The 16,592-nt window shown below is 41.8% G+C and overlaps 1 protein-coding gene across 2 annotated transcripts in view; it reads left to right on the plus strand.

The window, feature by feature from the left end:
• LOC122785714 (protein shisa-6-like) overlaps nt 1–16,592 on the plus strand; it is a 76,307-nt gene that overhangs the window by 57,679 nt on the left and 2,036 nt on the right. Inside the window, exons 6-8 of one of the 2 annotated variants that reach the window (XM_044051627.1) lie at nt 5,657–5,719; nt 7,287–7,307; nt 9,099–9,227. In XM_044051627.1, the coding sequence (XP_043907562.1) occupies nt 5,657–5,719; nt 7,287–7,307; nt 9,099–9,227 (213 nt within the window). The remainder of the gene's footprint in view (nt 1–5,656; nt 5,720–7,286; nt 7,308–9,098; nt 9,228–16,592) is intronic. The other variant, XM_044051629.1, reaches the window with a different exon arrangement.

Genomic DNA, 16,592 nt, shown 5'->3' on the forward strand with positions numbered 1-16,592 from the left:
ACTTCTCCAAGCCTGGGAACAGAGGAGTCTTTTTCTCTGTCAGATCTCTTCATTTTCATTGTTTTGGAAAGTTGTCGGTAACATGTTGCCAACCCCGGCTTTGCTTTTCTTTGTTTTCTAAAATCGAGCTATAAAATAATAATGTCAAATAAGGAGGTTATTGTATATAAAAGAGAAAGAAGGTTTGCATTTCTAATTTTAACGTCCAATCATGACATTCGGGCTTCAACTAACGAGTCATTAATCAAGTAATTGTTTGGGCCATGAAATATCAGAAAATGTGAAAATCAGTGTTTCTCAAACCTAGAAAGGATGATGTTGCCAAATGTTTTGTCCAGAAACCTAAAAACGACTCTGGTTTTTTTTTTGTTATATGGAGCAAAGACACGAGAAAATATAAAAAACCTTATTTTAATCAAATAATTAATAAACTTATTTGATGCCTAAAGACAAGTATCTGTATGAAGCATGATGATAAATTGTAGCTGAAGTGAATTTCCTCTAATAACCAGTTTTGGATATTTCTCACGTTCTACCAGAATTAGTAGCAAGTTGTAATGTCTCATATTGTTTTAGCAAATGTAGTCCAATATCAGGTTTGTGCTAAAATGTAAAGTCAAAACTAAAATGAGCCACAGTCTCACAGCTCAGTGCTTCATTTTGACTTTAAAATGGCAGCATGCTTCCATCTCTGCTCTCTCCTGCTTCGCCTCAGTGTCACTCTCCATCACACGTTCGTCCGGACAAGGACAAAAATGAGGTGATCTGTCCCACCAGGTCCACATGGTACTTCACACTCTGCCGGGCTAATGACCTAGCATGGGTTCTCTCCGTCGCCCGCGTCTGTCCATCAGCTTCCCTCCAGAGTGAGGCGTTTAAAATGGATCTGGGTCACAGTGGGATCCCCCCTCTGTTCACCCGCCGGAACCTGGAAGCGTTGGATTCATTTGTGACACAGCCGTCTGTATCACTCCAGCCAATCCACGTGACACGCCTCGCTGTCTGCTGCATTATGCATTGACACTTTGCAGGTATGTTCCCCTCCGTGTACTTCACGCGGCACCAGCTCGGTGTCACATGGACTTAGTGTGTCAGCGCCTCCGAGTGTGAGAGATGAAAAGTGATATATATCGAGAGGAAGAGGAAGAGCTCCCTCTGACACCAGGGGGTCCTTGGTTTTTCCGCCATTGCGGCTTTGACTGCAGGAGCGACACTTTACTCCTCGGTTACATTTTTTTCCAAATGACATCACCCCATCCAGGACGGCAGCTCCTGCAACTGTTATATATTCTGGCAGAAAGCCATGTCGCTGCTTCATTTACAGTTCTCTAATTGCACCAGATGTCATATAAAAACATCTTAGAGTTTAATTTTAACAGCCAAATTGTGATTGTAGGAGCTTCACCACCACCTTCAACTCGACTCAGTTTGATATCATTCATGTCGTTCTCCATTACTTCTCAGCTCCTCCTCAAATTCGGGGCGGAGTCGTCATAGCAACGGATGCATGAAACTGCCGCGCCGTGGTTTCATACGTTTTCACGCTCTGTCTGACACAGTCACTGAACTGAAGAGATTAACGCACGTTTTTATTTTTAGTTGACCTACAGTTCGCCATTATTGGCTTTCATTCTTGTGTCGGACGTAGCACTCATGACTCTTCCAGTGACGACACTCTCTGACCAATCAGTGGCCAGCAGTCTGTTGACGTCACATTTTAGTATCGGCTCAGCTGGCTTGGAACCTCGTCAGAGCAGGTACCAAAAAACACTTCAGGTGCCTGGTACTATCACTAACGGAAAAAAGCAAAAAAACAAGAGTCATGCTAGTACTGAATAACGGAAAAGTTCCATGTTTGTGCGATCGATTCACTGTAAAACATTTAGACAGAAGTGCTGTTGGAAATCCACCTCATGAGTGTGAAAACTGCGAGCTCTGACTACAAATAGAACACAGCGGAAAATCTGAAAACCACTCACCTCACAGTCTGTATTAACAGCTCCCCCGAGTGGTGTCTCCTGTTATATTTCAGGATCATTTTCCAAAGCAAAATAAAGAGTGGTTTCTTACCGACTCTCAGCCCATGCCGCGCAAATTGAGTCGTGTAACAAATCCTCTGAAAAACCACTGTCTTGTGACCAAAGGATGTCAAAGTAAAAAATCAGAGATTTCAGCTTCACATGTTGTAATTGTCTCGGTCCTTTGGCCTACTTTTGTCCCTTGCAGTGCATGAGAAGACAGAGCTGGACATGTGCATCAGATTGGTTTCTGATCGCCTACAGTATAACCCTCATCATGACCATGCTGTGTCGTCCTTGGTCGTTCAGACGGTTGCAAGTTTCCTTGAGGGAGAGAGCGCCTCATTCTCTGGCTTCTTGGTTCCACTTGAGTAAACACTCCTCTGAGCGCTCTGTGGTTACGTGTGACTGCTCGCTGTCCCCACGGCTGAATCACGCCTGCAGCTGCATCGCTGTGTGCGGGGGAAGTGGAGTCTTCTCCTGAATTACACACTTCTCATGAACAAATGACACATTTTGTTTTATTTGTTTGTTTGTGTATATCCAGTGTTTGCTCAGTTGTTGCATAGAAGCAATAACACTCAAATGTCTTCACATTACATTACATGCATGTCAGCCCTTAACTGCATATCACCACTAAACTTTTGAACCTTGGGTCACCACTTATGCTACATTTCATTTTGTGAAGTCATTTAAAAATAAATAAGACGCTGAAGTGGAAGTGAAGGAAAGAACAACATGACAGTGGTTCATTTTATATCTACACTGAGGAGAGCCCTAATATTTTCATGTGAGGAGACTTCACAGCAACTCGTTACTACGGTAGCAGCTTTCGGCTACAATAGCTAGCAGCTACATAGCAGCAATCAACTGTGGTAGCAGTTTTCAGCGACAGTAATCAGCAGCTACATAACAGCTAGCAGCTACAATAGCTAGCAGCTACATAGCAGCAATCAGCTAGGGTAGCAGGTTTTAGCGACAGTAATCAGCAGCTACATAACAGCAAACAGCTACAAGAGCAACTACACAGCAGCTACAATAGCTAGCACCTACATAGCAGCAATCAGCTAGGGTAGCAGGTTTTAGCGACAGTAGCTAACTGCTATGGTAGCAGCCCCGAATTTGTACCAGCAACCAGATTTGTTCTGCACATGTGGCAAATGTGACTACTTCCTGTCTAAACAATTAACAACAGGTTCAGAGATTTTAAGTGAAATAATGTTAGATAGTATTTTAGTCATTATTCTATAAAATGCACATTTTCATGTTATCTCTCGTTTTACTAGAGTAGGGTAACAGATATTAACTACTACATACTATGTTATATATAGTAGTAGTATAATTTTGCAAATGTAGGAGATTATCAAGGTGGTGCAACATCTTTGAATATGTTAAAAATGAAATGAATAATAGTCATGTTCAGACACTGATCCAAAAGCAAAACACAGCGCCCCCTGTCATAAGTTCAAACCAGCTCATATATAAATTTCTTTTATTGTGTTTAGTGTTTTAACAGGATGATAGATGAACATATTTACATGCAAATAAGGAACCTCCATCATATATATCTCCATGCTTTTTATGCTCCACTGTTTGGAAAATCCACATCTAATTGAATCAAGGAGAATATCCTCATTCTCGGAAAATAATTTAAACCCCCGCCGCTGCTCAGCGATGGAATCTGGTTTGTTCTTTAAGCACTCAAACGACACATAACGACATTAGCGCGGCATCAAATGAGTCCCTAGCAACAGAGATGGATTGCTGTGAGGTGGAGCCATGTTCCATGTTCCTCTTCATAAAGACGCCGCAATCAATCATTTTGGCAAAGCAGTGAGGATTGTGTCAATGTCTGGAGGGGGTCATGTGACCGAGCTGTGACGGCTTACTGCTCACTCCAGATCAACAAAATCATTACAGTTTATCCTCGGGGGACAGTGACCGCATAAATTAACGTCAGTCGCCGTCTCAGTCCTTTGAGGGGTTTCAGGACGAGCTAAGCTAATCTTTGCTGACGTGATTGACAGGTTACACCCTGGACATGAGTCCAGCGTCCAACTGTGTCATGTCTGTGAAGACTTGCATGATGAAAACAGTGCTTCCTCTTCATGTTTAATCGCAGTTAGCCAACAAGACAGTTAAAAAGACAAGCTGTCACTCAGTTGGTAAAGCAGGTGTTTTTTAAGGCTGCACCAATGAGTCACTTTAATCAGGGATAGTACAAGTACGATCACTTGAAGCAGAATTTGCATGTCTGGTCGCCTTTTTCTCCTTTTTCTCTACAGAGCTCCCCCTACAGTTGTTGACTACATATTTTTACGACTATCGTAATCATCCGGCCATCATCGTCAACCGCTTGTGTGTTTCTTGCAAGAACCAATATTTTTTCTATGTGGAGACTTCACAGCAACTAGCAACTCTGGTAGCAATTTTTAGCAACAGTAGCTTGCAGCTACAGCAGCTAGCACCCATGGTCGCAGCTTCCAGCTACAATTGTTAGCACCTATAGTATATAGCAGCAATCAGCTATAGTAGCAGTTTTTAGCAACATAAGCTAGCAGCTATTGGCAGTAGTGGGCAATGAAGACAGCCCAGATTGTCCCTGGATCAAGATCAATCTGCAAACTTCTGCTTTAAATTTAAGTCCTATTTGGTTTACTGTGAACAAAATCCAACATTAGATACTATTTCTGCAGCGTCTCCTCCAAAACTATTGGAAGAGTGAGGACAATTAATTTACCTTTGCTGTAAAGCATTTGGGTTTATACAGCATATCAAAAGACAAGAGCTCAGTATTTCAGCTTTTATGTCCATGTATTTACATCCAGATATGTTGAACAACGTAGAAGATTAGCCTCCTTTGTAATGGGAACAGATTTTAAATGAATAACACTTCACATTTAGTGGTAAAAACCTTTTCCTGTGCGCCCTGTTGGTTCTTTTTTGATGTTTTATCCTCTCGAGAGTCGAGCAGAGCACAGGTTACAGTCTGCTCTGTACGTAAAGTGGTATTGGGTGGAGCAGTATTGGAGTAGTTTTATGAGTATGTGAATTACACGAGGGCTGCATCAAACCTGATACTGGTATCAGGTGCATCCGAATGGCCCCGACTTGGTGTCAGTAGTTGCAAATATTGCCAACATGATCCCACTGTGTGCACAGTTGTTGCTTGAACTGTGTCCGACACAAATCGGACAGCAGCATTTGGACGGTAAACTGTTTATGTTTGAACAGATGTGAATGGTTGATTGGATTAGTTGGTGTCTGGACTGGAATATTTGAGTGGCCAAAAAATAAAAAATAAAAAAGCAACAGACCTACAATGCAGTTTGTTCAGCGTGAATGGGCAGTGTTTCAGTCATTAAGAAATCTGAGTGGTCATGAAGACTTGGTAAGCAGTATGAATACAGACCCGTACCATCAGAAGTCAACGCAGTGACCGTGTCGTAGGCTTTGATGGGAAAACTGCAGTTTGCTGAACTTCAAGACAGAGCATTTATTCATTCATTGGAGTGAAGTGACCAAGCGGTGAAGAAGGAGAGTCTTTAATGCATGACACGCATAAAACATGAAGGACACGTCTGGTTTTCTTTCCATAAAGCGACCACCCTTAACTCTGTCTTTCCTTTCCTTTATAGGGAACCACCACCACGACTATCAGCACAGTCACCTGGATCTGACTGCGCTCACGCCCAAACTGGGTAAGAGAAACTGAAAAGTCCTATTGCCCTTGACATTAAACCACACACAAAACCTCACTGTTGAAAAGCTCACCAGAACCAACTGTATTCATCTTTTCAGTACAAAAATAAAGTCTTAAATAAAAAGAATGCTGCTCTAAGTTTGAGTTAGAACTTGTTCAGCCAACTTGACTTTTGGAAATGATATGCATTGTTATGTCTGTAAATGAAAGTCAGCATTCTTGCCAGTTTCAAGGACGAGCTTAGATCTTTCACAGGGAAATTAAAATCTTGAGAAAAGAGTCTTGAGAGTAATTTCATAAGCAAAAAAAGGAAAAACACTGTTTGATAATCAAAGGATCATCTGCAGTTTGCAGACGTTATTGAAAACCCAATTACTATTATTGTGTCCCATCTTTTTTTTCTTCTCCGATTGCGATTTTTTCCATGAAAGAGGTGTGGAATTACTGAACGGTCCTGCAACTGAACGGCAATGAAATGAAACGCTCATGTGTAATTAGGGAAAGAATCAGGCATTTATTTGTTCCGAAAACATCCCGTGTGACGCTCTTAAAGCTGCAGAAGCAGATGTTTGGCGTCAGCGTCTCTCTCTGAAACCCTCGCTGAGTGATTGTACAACGTTTCCCAGCATTAATGGAGCACCGCAGTCCACATCCTGCCCGTACCCGTCTGCCTCTTCAACAGAGCGGCCTTTTCACGGGGAAAATGGCTTTCAAAAGTGCTTTTAGCCACCAAATAAAACTCTTCAGAGCTGCTTCTTTAGTCTATTCAGCTTCTGACGAGGCTCCTGGCTGCAATGCATAATTCAAAAGTTGCTGGTGTTTTGACTTTGTGTTAAACATTCAGGTATTTTCAAGTATGGTTTGTATGAGGTACTGACATGTAGTCTTCACTGACTGTGCTCAAGCACTCTTTAAACGTGGAAAACTTACATGTGCAATAATAATAGTAGAGATAAGTATGAGATTATGGTTGTTTGCGACACGGTCACGTAATACAATCGAGGTGTGCAGCCTTATTTTTGACCGGAAAGCTAAGTTTTGTTGATTTTTTTACTCCTCAATCTCCTGCACCAAAGTCCATTGAGAAAATCAGCGATTTTAGGAGCTGCTGGTCTACTGCTGCCTCGTTTGGTACATTTGTGTCACTGAGTACAAGAAGTTTAAACCCTAAAGTAAGAACATTTTAATATCTAAACCAGTCGATGGAGGCAGCAGGGGATCAGGAACTCCCGTGTGCTGTGATGTAAACTTGCTGATATTCTCTGTGGAGATAACCGAGGTCACGAAGCAGCAAGAACTTAAGTTTCCCGTTGAAAACGTCCGTCTACCAGTAAGATAAAGTGTTGAACGTATTCTTATGATATCATAGACTTAAGGTGGTGTAGATTTTATTATCAGCAAGCCTTTGTGTCTCAGTACTTCCGACAACCAGACAAAAAAAAAACCTGAATTATGGCAGCATTCTTCCAATATTGGCTTTGAATTAGGTCGAAAACTCTGGTGTGCTTTATAAAAACATGCTGTGTCCAATGATTGATCTTTTCTTTCTCACTTGGATTTGTTAGCCCACAGACAAATGAGATACGGTAAGTGATACACATGCACATGTTTGTGTTTATGTGTATTTTTATCTTCATCTTTTCACATAGAGATCAGTTCTTTACCGTTTTCTTCTCCCCCCCACACACCTTTTTCAGTGCTTGTGTATTCTTTTGCAGTCACAAAAGTTCCCGCCGCTGCATTATAATCCATGACCTTTAGTCCGTTCTCAAGAATCCTTTCACGCAAACACACACACACACACACACACTCAGAGAGCATCTCCTCTCTGCACCATATGCTCCGCGGTGTTGTGTGTCCCTGTCCTCCTTTGCTGCAGTAGTCGCTCGGTCCTATATTTAAACCCAGAGTCGCTGCCCCCCACTATCTGTGCCTCATGACCCATGACTGGGCGTCCCAATCAAACACTGAATCCACAGGAGCTCGACGCAGTGCAGGGAACTCGTAACGTTGCCACACGATTTATCAATCATTCAATATCACAAGACATGTCAAGCGCAACAGATCAGGAAACAGTTGCCCCAGACATCCACCAGGGGGAGTGTCACTACCAGAATTTTGCCCTCAGGGTACCCCTATGGTCTGTAAATGGTATTATTTATCACGCGTTGACACTCCAGACCAGGTACAGTCATTTTCCCTTAAAATACAGTGTATTACTGTTTCCCTTAAAATTCAGTGTATTACTGTGGTTTAGCAGTATTACTGTGGTTTAGCAGTATTTTCCCTTAAAATACAGTATATTACTGTTTCCCTTAATATACAATGTCTTACTGTGGTTTAGCAGTATTTTCCCTTACAATACAGTATATTACTGTGGTTTATCAGTATTTTCCATTAAAATACAGTATATTACTGTGTTTTAGCAGTATTTTCCATTAAAATACAGTATATTACTGTGGTTTAGCAGTATTTTCCCTTACAATACAGTATATTACTGTGGTTTAGCAGTATTTTCCATTAAAATACAGTATATTACAGTGGTTTAGCTGTATTTCCCATTTCCACTGAGGGACACAATCCACTGGACGAGCTTGACTGACCTGAGAAGCGATAAAAGTCGTGAAACCTCGCCAGGAGTCCACCGGACGAAAGAGACTCATGCGATGGTAGATAGTGTCCACGGGTGTGGGGATCCAGGTCACTGAGTTTGAGGTTCATACGCTTAGTCAGCGGGAAAATGAGTGAAGCAGAACTGTTTTTACAAGACAGAGGAAACATATTGTAGAACTGTTTCTTTGCTGTGAGACAGACCTTTTTATTGACACAGTTTTCCTATAGATTCAATGACAACAGTTTAAAAGCTGTGTTGCGACACGGCAGATCAGCTGTTGGGGAATATCTTTGACCGTTCAGGTCATTGTGTTTAAAACCAACCGGACTTCATTTACTTTGATGACACCCAGATATAAAGCATACAGTGAGAAATGTATTGATGTTTTTCAGCCGGGTCTCGTACGACGCCCTGAAACACACAGAGTTTCTCACACAGACTGACCTTTTGCCTTCTCACATACAGTCACGGAGGCGAATATTTGGCCTAAAAGAAACTGTAAACATTCTCCTGCATGCAGGTGTGATTTTCACACTCTTATTCATTTATTTTTGTTCAGATTAAATCACGTCACAGTTGTCGTCCAGAAATTCCCCAAAAACTGATCTCTAGTTCACCCGCCAGGCGGTGGCAGTGGCCCGAGAGCTGCCGCTCATCCCTGTCATCTTCTGCCCGTCTGTCCGTCCGTCTGTCTGTGTTCTGACCGCACTGCCTCCACTCCCTCCTCCTCCTCCTCCTCCTCCTCCTCCTCTGTCCACTGTAGAGCGACCGCAGCGGATGAACAACATCCTGACCTCAGCCACGGAGCCGTACGACGTGTCGCTTTCCAGATCCTTCCAGAACCTCAGCCATCTGCCGCCCTCCTACGAGCTGGCCCTCCAGTCTGACCTAAGTAAATACTCCTCCTCTTCCTCCTCCTCCTCCTCCTCCTCTCTGCTCAGATTAACTCATCCTCCATTGCAGTGTTTTGCTTGATGCAGTTGATGTCACCCTGTGGCCTGATGAAAGGTCTGAATGTCCATTACGGGGACAAGCATCACGATAAGTGTCTCCAGATGTTCATCGTCCACGCTCTCCTTTTTTTTTATTTCCCAACTTTTCACCTTTTAAAAAGGGACGTGTTCTTCTTAAGTGCGTGACGTTTTCCAGACGTCACACATATTTCCACAGACTCATGCGTCGGCCCAGCGACTGTTGTCTAATTGGCATGTAATCTGGCTCCATCTGCAGCGCGTGTCACGCCGCTAATGTCTGCTAATGACATTTTAAGAGGCATATTTTTTCCTCAGCTGAGCGGCTCCTATAGGCCAACAGGGCGGTGCTTTAATGTATCTGCGATGCCACAGATCATTATCTCCACCGTGACATATTCAGCCCCGCGATGACGACGTTGATGCTGACATTAAAACCCCGAGATGTGTCGTCCTTTAGAGCAAACACAAGTTTGATTTCATTCATCCTTGTGACTTTCAAGTGTATTCTTTCAGTAACAGGGGTCACTGTATTACTGTGGTTTAGCAGCATTTCCCCCTTAAAATACAGTATATTACTGTGGTTTAGCAATAAAAAATACAGTTTATTACTGTGATTTAGCAGCATTTCCACTTAAAATACATTATATTACTGTGGTTTAACAGTATTTTCCCTTAAAATACAGTATATTACTGTGGTTTAACAGTATTTTCCCTTAAAATACAGTATATTACTTTGGTTTAACAGTATTTTCCTTAGTAGTATTACTGTGGTTTAGCAGCATTTCTTAAAATACAGTATATTACTGTGGTTTAGCAGCATTTTTAAAATACAGTATATTACTGTGGTTTAGCAGCATTTCCCCTTAAAATACAGTATATTACTGTGGTTTAACAGTATTTTCCCTTAAAATACAGTATATTACCGTGATTTAGCAAAATGTCCCCTTAAAATACAGTATATTAATGTGGTTTAGCAGTTGTTTCCCTTAAAATACAGCATATTAATGTGGTTTAGCAGTATTTTCCCCTTAAAATGCAGTATATTACTGTGGTTTATCAGTGTTTTCTCTTACAATACAGTATATTACTGTGGTTTAGCATTATTTCCCCTTCAAATACAGCATATTACTGTGGTTTAGCTGTATTTTTCCTTACAATACAGTATATTAATGTGGTTTAGCAGTATTTTCCCCTTAAAATACAGCATATTACTGTGGTTTAGCTGTATTTTCCCTGATAATAGCATGAATTAAACAAAATGTAACTTGAGCCGCTTTGTGATTCCAGTGGAATTCAGTGGAAACCTTACTGTGTGTGTTTGCAGGTGAATGAGGTTGTTGTCACATCCTCTTTTTCAGAAATGTTTCCTTTAGCCTTGAGAAGCTGCTGGACATTTAAAACGTCAGGGAAAGCAACCTTTAGAGCTTTTAGTCCAGAGCTTTTGTGTTCTCTCTCTCTCTCTCTCTCTCCAACAAAAGCAACAATGCTACATTTACAGGGATGCTATTCAACGCGTGACGAACACACGCACACACACACACACACACACACACACACACACACACACACATAAGCGCTGCTGTCGCTGTCCTTGAATCTTAACAGCCGTCGCACACAGTTCAGAAGTGCCGTCTCTTTTCAGGATGCTCGATATTGCTCTTTTGAATACATTATTTTCTTTCACTATCGACCGTGAGCCTTGTTTACAAACACACACATGAATGACGAAAGCCTTTTATTAAGTGGCTGAAAGAATCTTTAATCCAAGAAAAAGGGAAAAAGAGCATCATAAAACTGGTTTAAGTTGGTTTACCACTCCTGCTCTGATCCCCTGGAAAGATCACTTTATAATTGATGTTGCACTAGTTACATGAGTGTTAGTGCATTATATGATTACAGTCCTCTGCGATCAACAGCCGACACATAAATACTCTGGCTATATTGAATGTAATCTCGCAGAGTGGGAGTTGGGGCCTTAATCAGCCGCTGTTAGCAATTTCCTGCATGCGTTTGTAGCTGCGCTCCCCGCTCGGGACCCTTTAGCCTCTCACAATCACGTTAATTGTAAAGTGCTTGCGTTTTTTCCAGCACCGCAGAGAGGAGCTCGGGCAATATGCATCGCCGCTCCTAAATCATTTGAGTGTAAACAGTGTAAACACTTAAAAAGGCCAGAGCTTAAATCAAGACTCCGCAGCTCGACGGGCTGTATTTGCAGTTTCTGAGAAACGTGGTGTGTGTGTGTGCACGAGTAACGTCGCAGTAAATCCTCTAATGGTGTCTTTATTTGCCTGAATGACAGAGAGAAGCTGCTCTCATTTCCTCCACATTTATATTTGACAATATTTTAGTTAGAAGACTCCCTGTTTGCTAATCTGCAGCTGCTGATGCGGCTCGAGCCCAGTTCATACTCTGTGGGGTTTCAGAGTCCTGGCATCACAGTGCAGTTTCTAATTATTTACAGTGAACTACAGTGTTTCCATTTCGCAAAACAACCTTAAAATCCAAAGCCATGTTTTTTGGCGCCCATGTTAACAGATTAAAGGCAGTGTTTTTCCTTAAAATACAGCATATTGCTGTGGTTTAGCAGTAAAAATACAGCATATTGCTGTGGTTTAGCAGTAAAAATACAGCATATTGCTGTGGTTTAGCAGTAAAAACAGTATATTACTGTGGTTTAGCAGTATTTACCCTCAAAATACAGTATATTACTGTGGTTTAACAGTACAGCATATTGCTGTGGTTTAGCAGTAAAAATACAGTTTATTACTGTGGTTTAAAGTATTTACAAAATACTGTGGTTTAACAGTTAGCAGTAAAAATACGTTTATTACTGTGGTTTAGCAGTAAAAATACAGCATATTACTGTGGTTTAGCAGTATTTACCCTCAGAATACAGTATATTACTGTGGTTTAGCAGTATTTACCCTCAAAATACAGTATATTACTGTGGTTTAACAGTACAGCATATTGCTGTGGTTTAGCAGTAAAAATACAGTTTATTACTGTGGTTTAGCAGTAAAAATACAGCATATTACTGTGGTTTAGCAGTATTTACCCTCAGAATACAGCATATTGCTGTGGTTTAGCAGTAATCATACAGTATATTCCTGTAGTTTAGCAGTATTTACCCTCAAAATACAGCATATTACTGTGGTTTAGCAGTGTTTTATCTTAAAGTACAGCATATTACTGTGGTTTATCACTAAAAATACAGCATATTATTGTGGTTTAGTAGTATTTTCCCTCCAAATACAGTATATGACTGTGGTTTCGCAGTGTTTTCCCAATAAATACAGTATATGACTGTGGTTTAGCAGTGTTTTTCTCTTAAAAGAGGTGGTTCATCAATAGGGGGCGCCAGTGTGCTGCCCCACTAGTTTATTATTTAAAAGAGCAATTGGCGTGTCACAGTTTGGTACATGCTTCAGTTTGGAGCCAAAGTTTGGTGCAGATCTGGATTTATTTCCATTCGTCCTTAACAGTAACTTCCACAGACGTGCAGGTGAATGAATATTTGAGTACAGTGGAATCACTAACCACAGCTCTCTCACAGTGACTGACTGTGTCCTTAAGTTTGACCTATTATGGAGCGACGAGCCACGGCGTGTTGATTGTTAGACGTGCTTGTAGCCTCTGGTTGAGTTCGGTTGACATTTTCCACCATAATGTCGCTTCTAAACAAATTCTTCCGGGAGGTAAAATCCTATGCCACACTGCCCCAAGGCCAGAGACGGACTGTCTTCATTAGAAATGCACAGAGCAGTGGACATGAAGCCCCCTAATGGACGGACAATAAGGTGACCTTCTGTGTCCAGGCGTGAGATCACTCCCTGAACGTCCAAACAAACAAGTCCCATCGTTAAATTCCTCTGTGGCTCTGTGGAGCGTGCTACCGTCCTAAAAACAGAGCTTTGACCTCACTGGTCCTCGCTAATTAACTGCTACACAGGTGACGACACCTGAGCCGCAGCAGTTAATCAGAGAACGTCAGTGGAATCACTCCCTCGAGTCGCCAGAGCTGCCAAAAAAATAAAACACAGGTCGACAGAACTCTGCAGAGAGAGAGAGAGAGAGCTGTTTATGACAAGTTCAGCCGGCATGGTTTTACTATCAGGGGGAGGAGTTCAAAGACCGGTTGCCCAGAGTTGTGCATACATGTCTGCAGTTCCAGTCATACTAAAACGAGGCTCCTTGTCTTTCTATGCATCCTCAATCCTCCAATCTTATATTCCAGTTGCCGTGATTTCTCACCCGTTTGCCTACATTTCGATGTCTTAGGCTTAATCCCGTTTCACCACTCAGCCTTATACTCTTAACGTTTGACTGATCCAAGAGGAACTAACATTGGTTAGCAGGCCATGCCCAAGAGGAAAGGAACTGGGCTTGTAACCTTCAATCCTGGGACACGCCAAGGGCTGGGGTGCCCCTGAACAAGGCACCCAATCCCCCACTGCTTCTGCACCTGTGTGCAAAAAAAATACTCATTCTAATACTTTATGTTGTGTACCTGCTTTAATGTTAGCGGTCTTTCGTACAGACCATGGCAGAGACAACAGTTTACTGATAACATTCACATTCTTGAAGGGGCGTCCCTTTTTTGTGGGAGTAAATTTAAACCACTTGTCCAGTTCCAAAGGTCTAAGAGACAGGGACAGGGGTACAAAATGAGAAATGGGGTTCAGCTGTTTTCTTTGTCTTCGAGCGATTGCTTGAACAAGTGTGGGGACCGGTGGACATCATAGCATGACCCTCTTTTTGAAGCAAGCGCCCCGGTTATCGTCGTCTTTGTTGTCTGCTTCTTTAACCTAAACGAGTATTGCGCGAATGGTCACAAATCGAGTATGTCCGTATGTGTGTGTGCATTGCTGTATTATGGCATTTATTTTGCCTCATGTCAAATCAAGTCTTGCATGTATGACGACCAGTATCTTGTGATACAGATAGAGTTGATCATATGCGAAATCTTGGGGACGTTCGAAACCATTCGTTTACCGTGAAAAAGGCTTAGCGTCCAAAAATGGCGATCAACCGTTGACAAATTTCTCATGGACATCTCTCGTCATGTCCACTTTCACCTCTCCAAAAACCAAAGCTGAAACTGCAATATTATGGTCAATAATGAGTGGCTTTGGAGCGGAAAAAGCTTAACGCTCACTGGATACATAATATTGGGGTTTCCGTCTAGAGTAGAGACGACTAGAGGTATAAAATTTAGTGTTGATTGGTCGCTGTTTTCGGACGCTAAACGACTTTTCACATTCCCAACTTTTGAGACTAAAAGAAAGCAGATTTCTGTTGACTCATGACAACATTGTTACATCACTGCTCTTAAAGTGGCCTCTCCGTACCAAGGGGGAAGTGACATAAATATTCATAGAAGTTTTAGCTAACTTTCGTACACAACCATTTGCAAATATGTCAGATGAAACTTCAAACTGAACTGATCAAAAATGACTCTGAGCTTTTTTTCCCCCCTCAATTAAACTCAGGTACAGATTGTCTGAAGCTCATTTGCAGCAAACTCTGAAGGCGAGTCTTCGTTTTTAGAGAAAACATTGACCCCACACACACACACACACACACTGGTGTTTTGTCCACAGGGAATCTCCCAGTAATGAGTCACTGTCGAGCAGCCGGCGAATCAAGCTCTTTAATGAGAGTTTCCTCAGAGGGAGTCCAAACAGTCTCAGTTAAAACGAGGAGAAACCCGTGGTCGTGGTGGTGATGAGGTGCCTCCTCCCAGCAGGGGCTGGGCTGGTTTTCATCTCGTCTGCAGGCTTTTGAGAATCCACTGTTACATGACAATGATGAAGAATGTGGCGACATTTCACAGTCTTTGTTTTCTCCGCTGGGTTTTCGGAAACTAAAGTGAACAAAAATATTGGGCAGCAAAAGTGATTCCAAAGAGTTGAATCACATTTCCTGAATGTGGCAGATAAATCTGCGATGTTAAAGTCCTGCAGGGGCTTCTTGCAAAGTTTTTCATTTCTTAGATTTGTTTGGTGAAATGTGTGCATACCTAACAAAAAAAATGCAAATAAATTACCAAGTGCTGCAAATTGCATGTTACAAATCTGACAGAATTGGCCCCGAGTGTCACCGGCTGTTATTGAGAAACATAGACGGGCTTTCAAGGAGTCATGGGAGTTACCAACTACAGTACAGGAGGCACATAAAGAAGATTAGTTTTTACAGCGAAAGCCCTTTGTACAAAATACATTTTTTTTTCATGCAATTTGTGTTTCAAGTGTGAGCAATAATGAAGAAAGAGCCCCTTTCTTTTTACCCGACTCCCAAGAAACCACCAGCCACATATTAAACAAATCATTTTAAAGGTTTATTAAAAAAAATGCGCTAGCTGTGACTGATCCGATGCAAGTTCCTACTTCAGGTGTTAAGATATTCTATCATTGCTGTAGGCACCCAGTGATCTGCCCACTGGCATCGATTCTGCTGAAATCCAATGCTTCAGATTGTAATTATTCTGTGTAATTTATGAAGTTGTCGGGCACGAGATAACTTATGCCTCCATGCAGCGATTCCCAAAGACTGGGTTTGGAAGTTTTCCATCCTCATAGTTAAAATTAATGTGTAATAACGTGCACGACATGGAGTTTTAATTCATTTACCAAGTGATTATTTGTTTACCAATTAGCTGTTATGGATATGGCTGTAAAATGAGTCGCTACATTATGAGCAAATTAGCGCTTGTCATGATTTATATTGTGATTTATGTTGCGGTCGTTAGCCGTCTTTTAAAAGTTCGGGTTCAGGAAAAACTGCCTCAGAGTGTTTCTGGTTATTGTGTCCCGGGAGTTGTGTTGTCTTTCCTTCTCGCTCTCTCTCACCATGTGTGTGTGTGTGTGTGTGTGTGTGTGTGTGTGTGTGTGTGAGAGAGTGTGTGAGTGTGTGTGTGATGAGTTGCAGGTGCGCATGATTGATTGAATGACTGACATATGTGTCAAGCTGGATCCTGGGAGCTGATTGGTTTTGCACATGTGGTTCCACTATAAGAGACCACACCCATCATGGCCAGTTTGTCCATGTTTTTTTCCAAATAAACCTTTAATAGGAGATTCTTGGGAATGGAGTAAAAATAAGGGAGTTGCTCTCATGTTTTCCCCTAGACCTGGACCTGGACCTGGACATAACACTGTGGCTTTTATTTTATGGACCAATGTCAACTTTTGTCAAAATTAAGCTGATGACTGGTTCAAGTATAAGCAACCAGACGACCTGCTGTTGATGATGTGACCCTGAAATATTCAAATACGCTAACACAC

Source organism: Solea senegalensis, linkage group LG19 (genome assembly GCF_019176455.1).
Source record: "Solea senegalensis isolate Sse05_10M linkage group LG19, IFAPA_SoseM_1, whole genome shotgun sequence".
Lineage (NCBI taxonomy): Eukaryota > Metazoa > Chordata > Actinopteri > Pleuronectiformes > Soleidae > Solea > Solea senegalensis.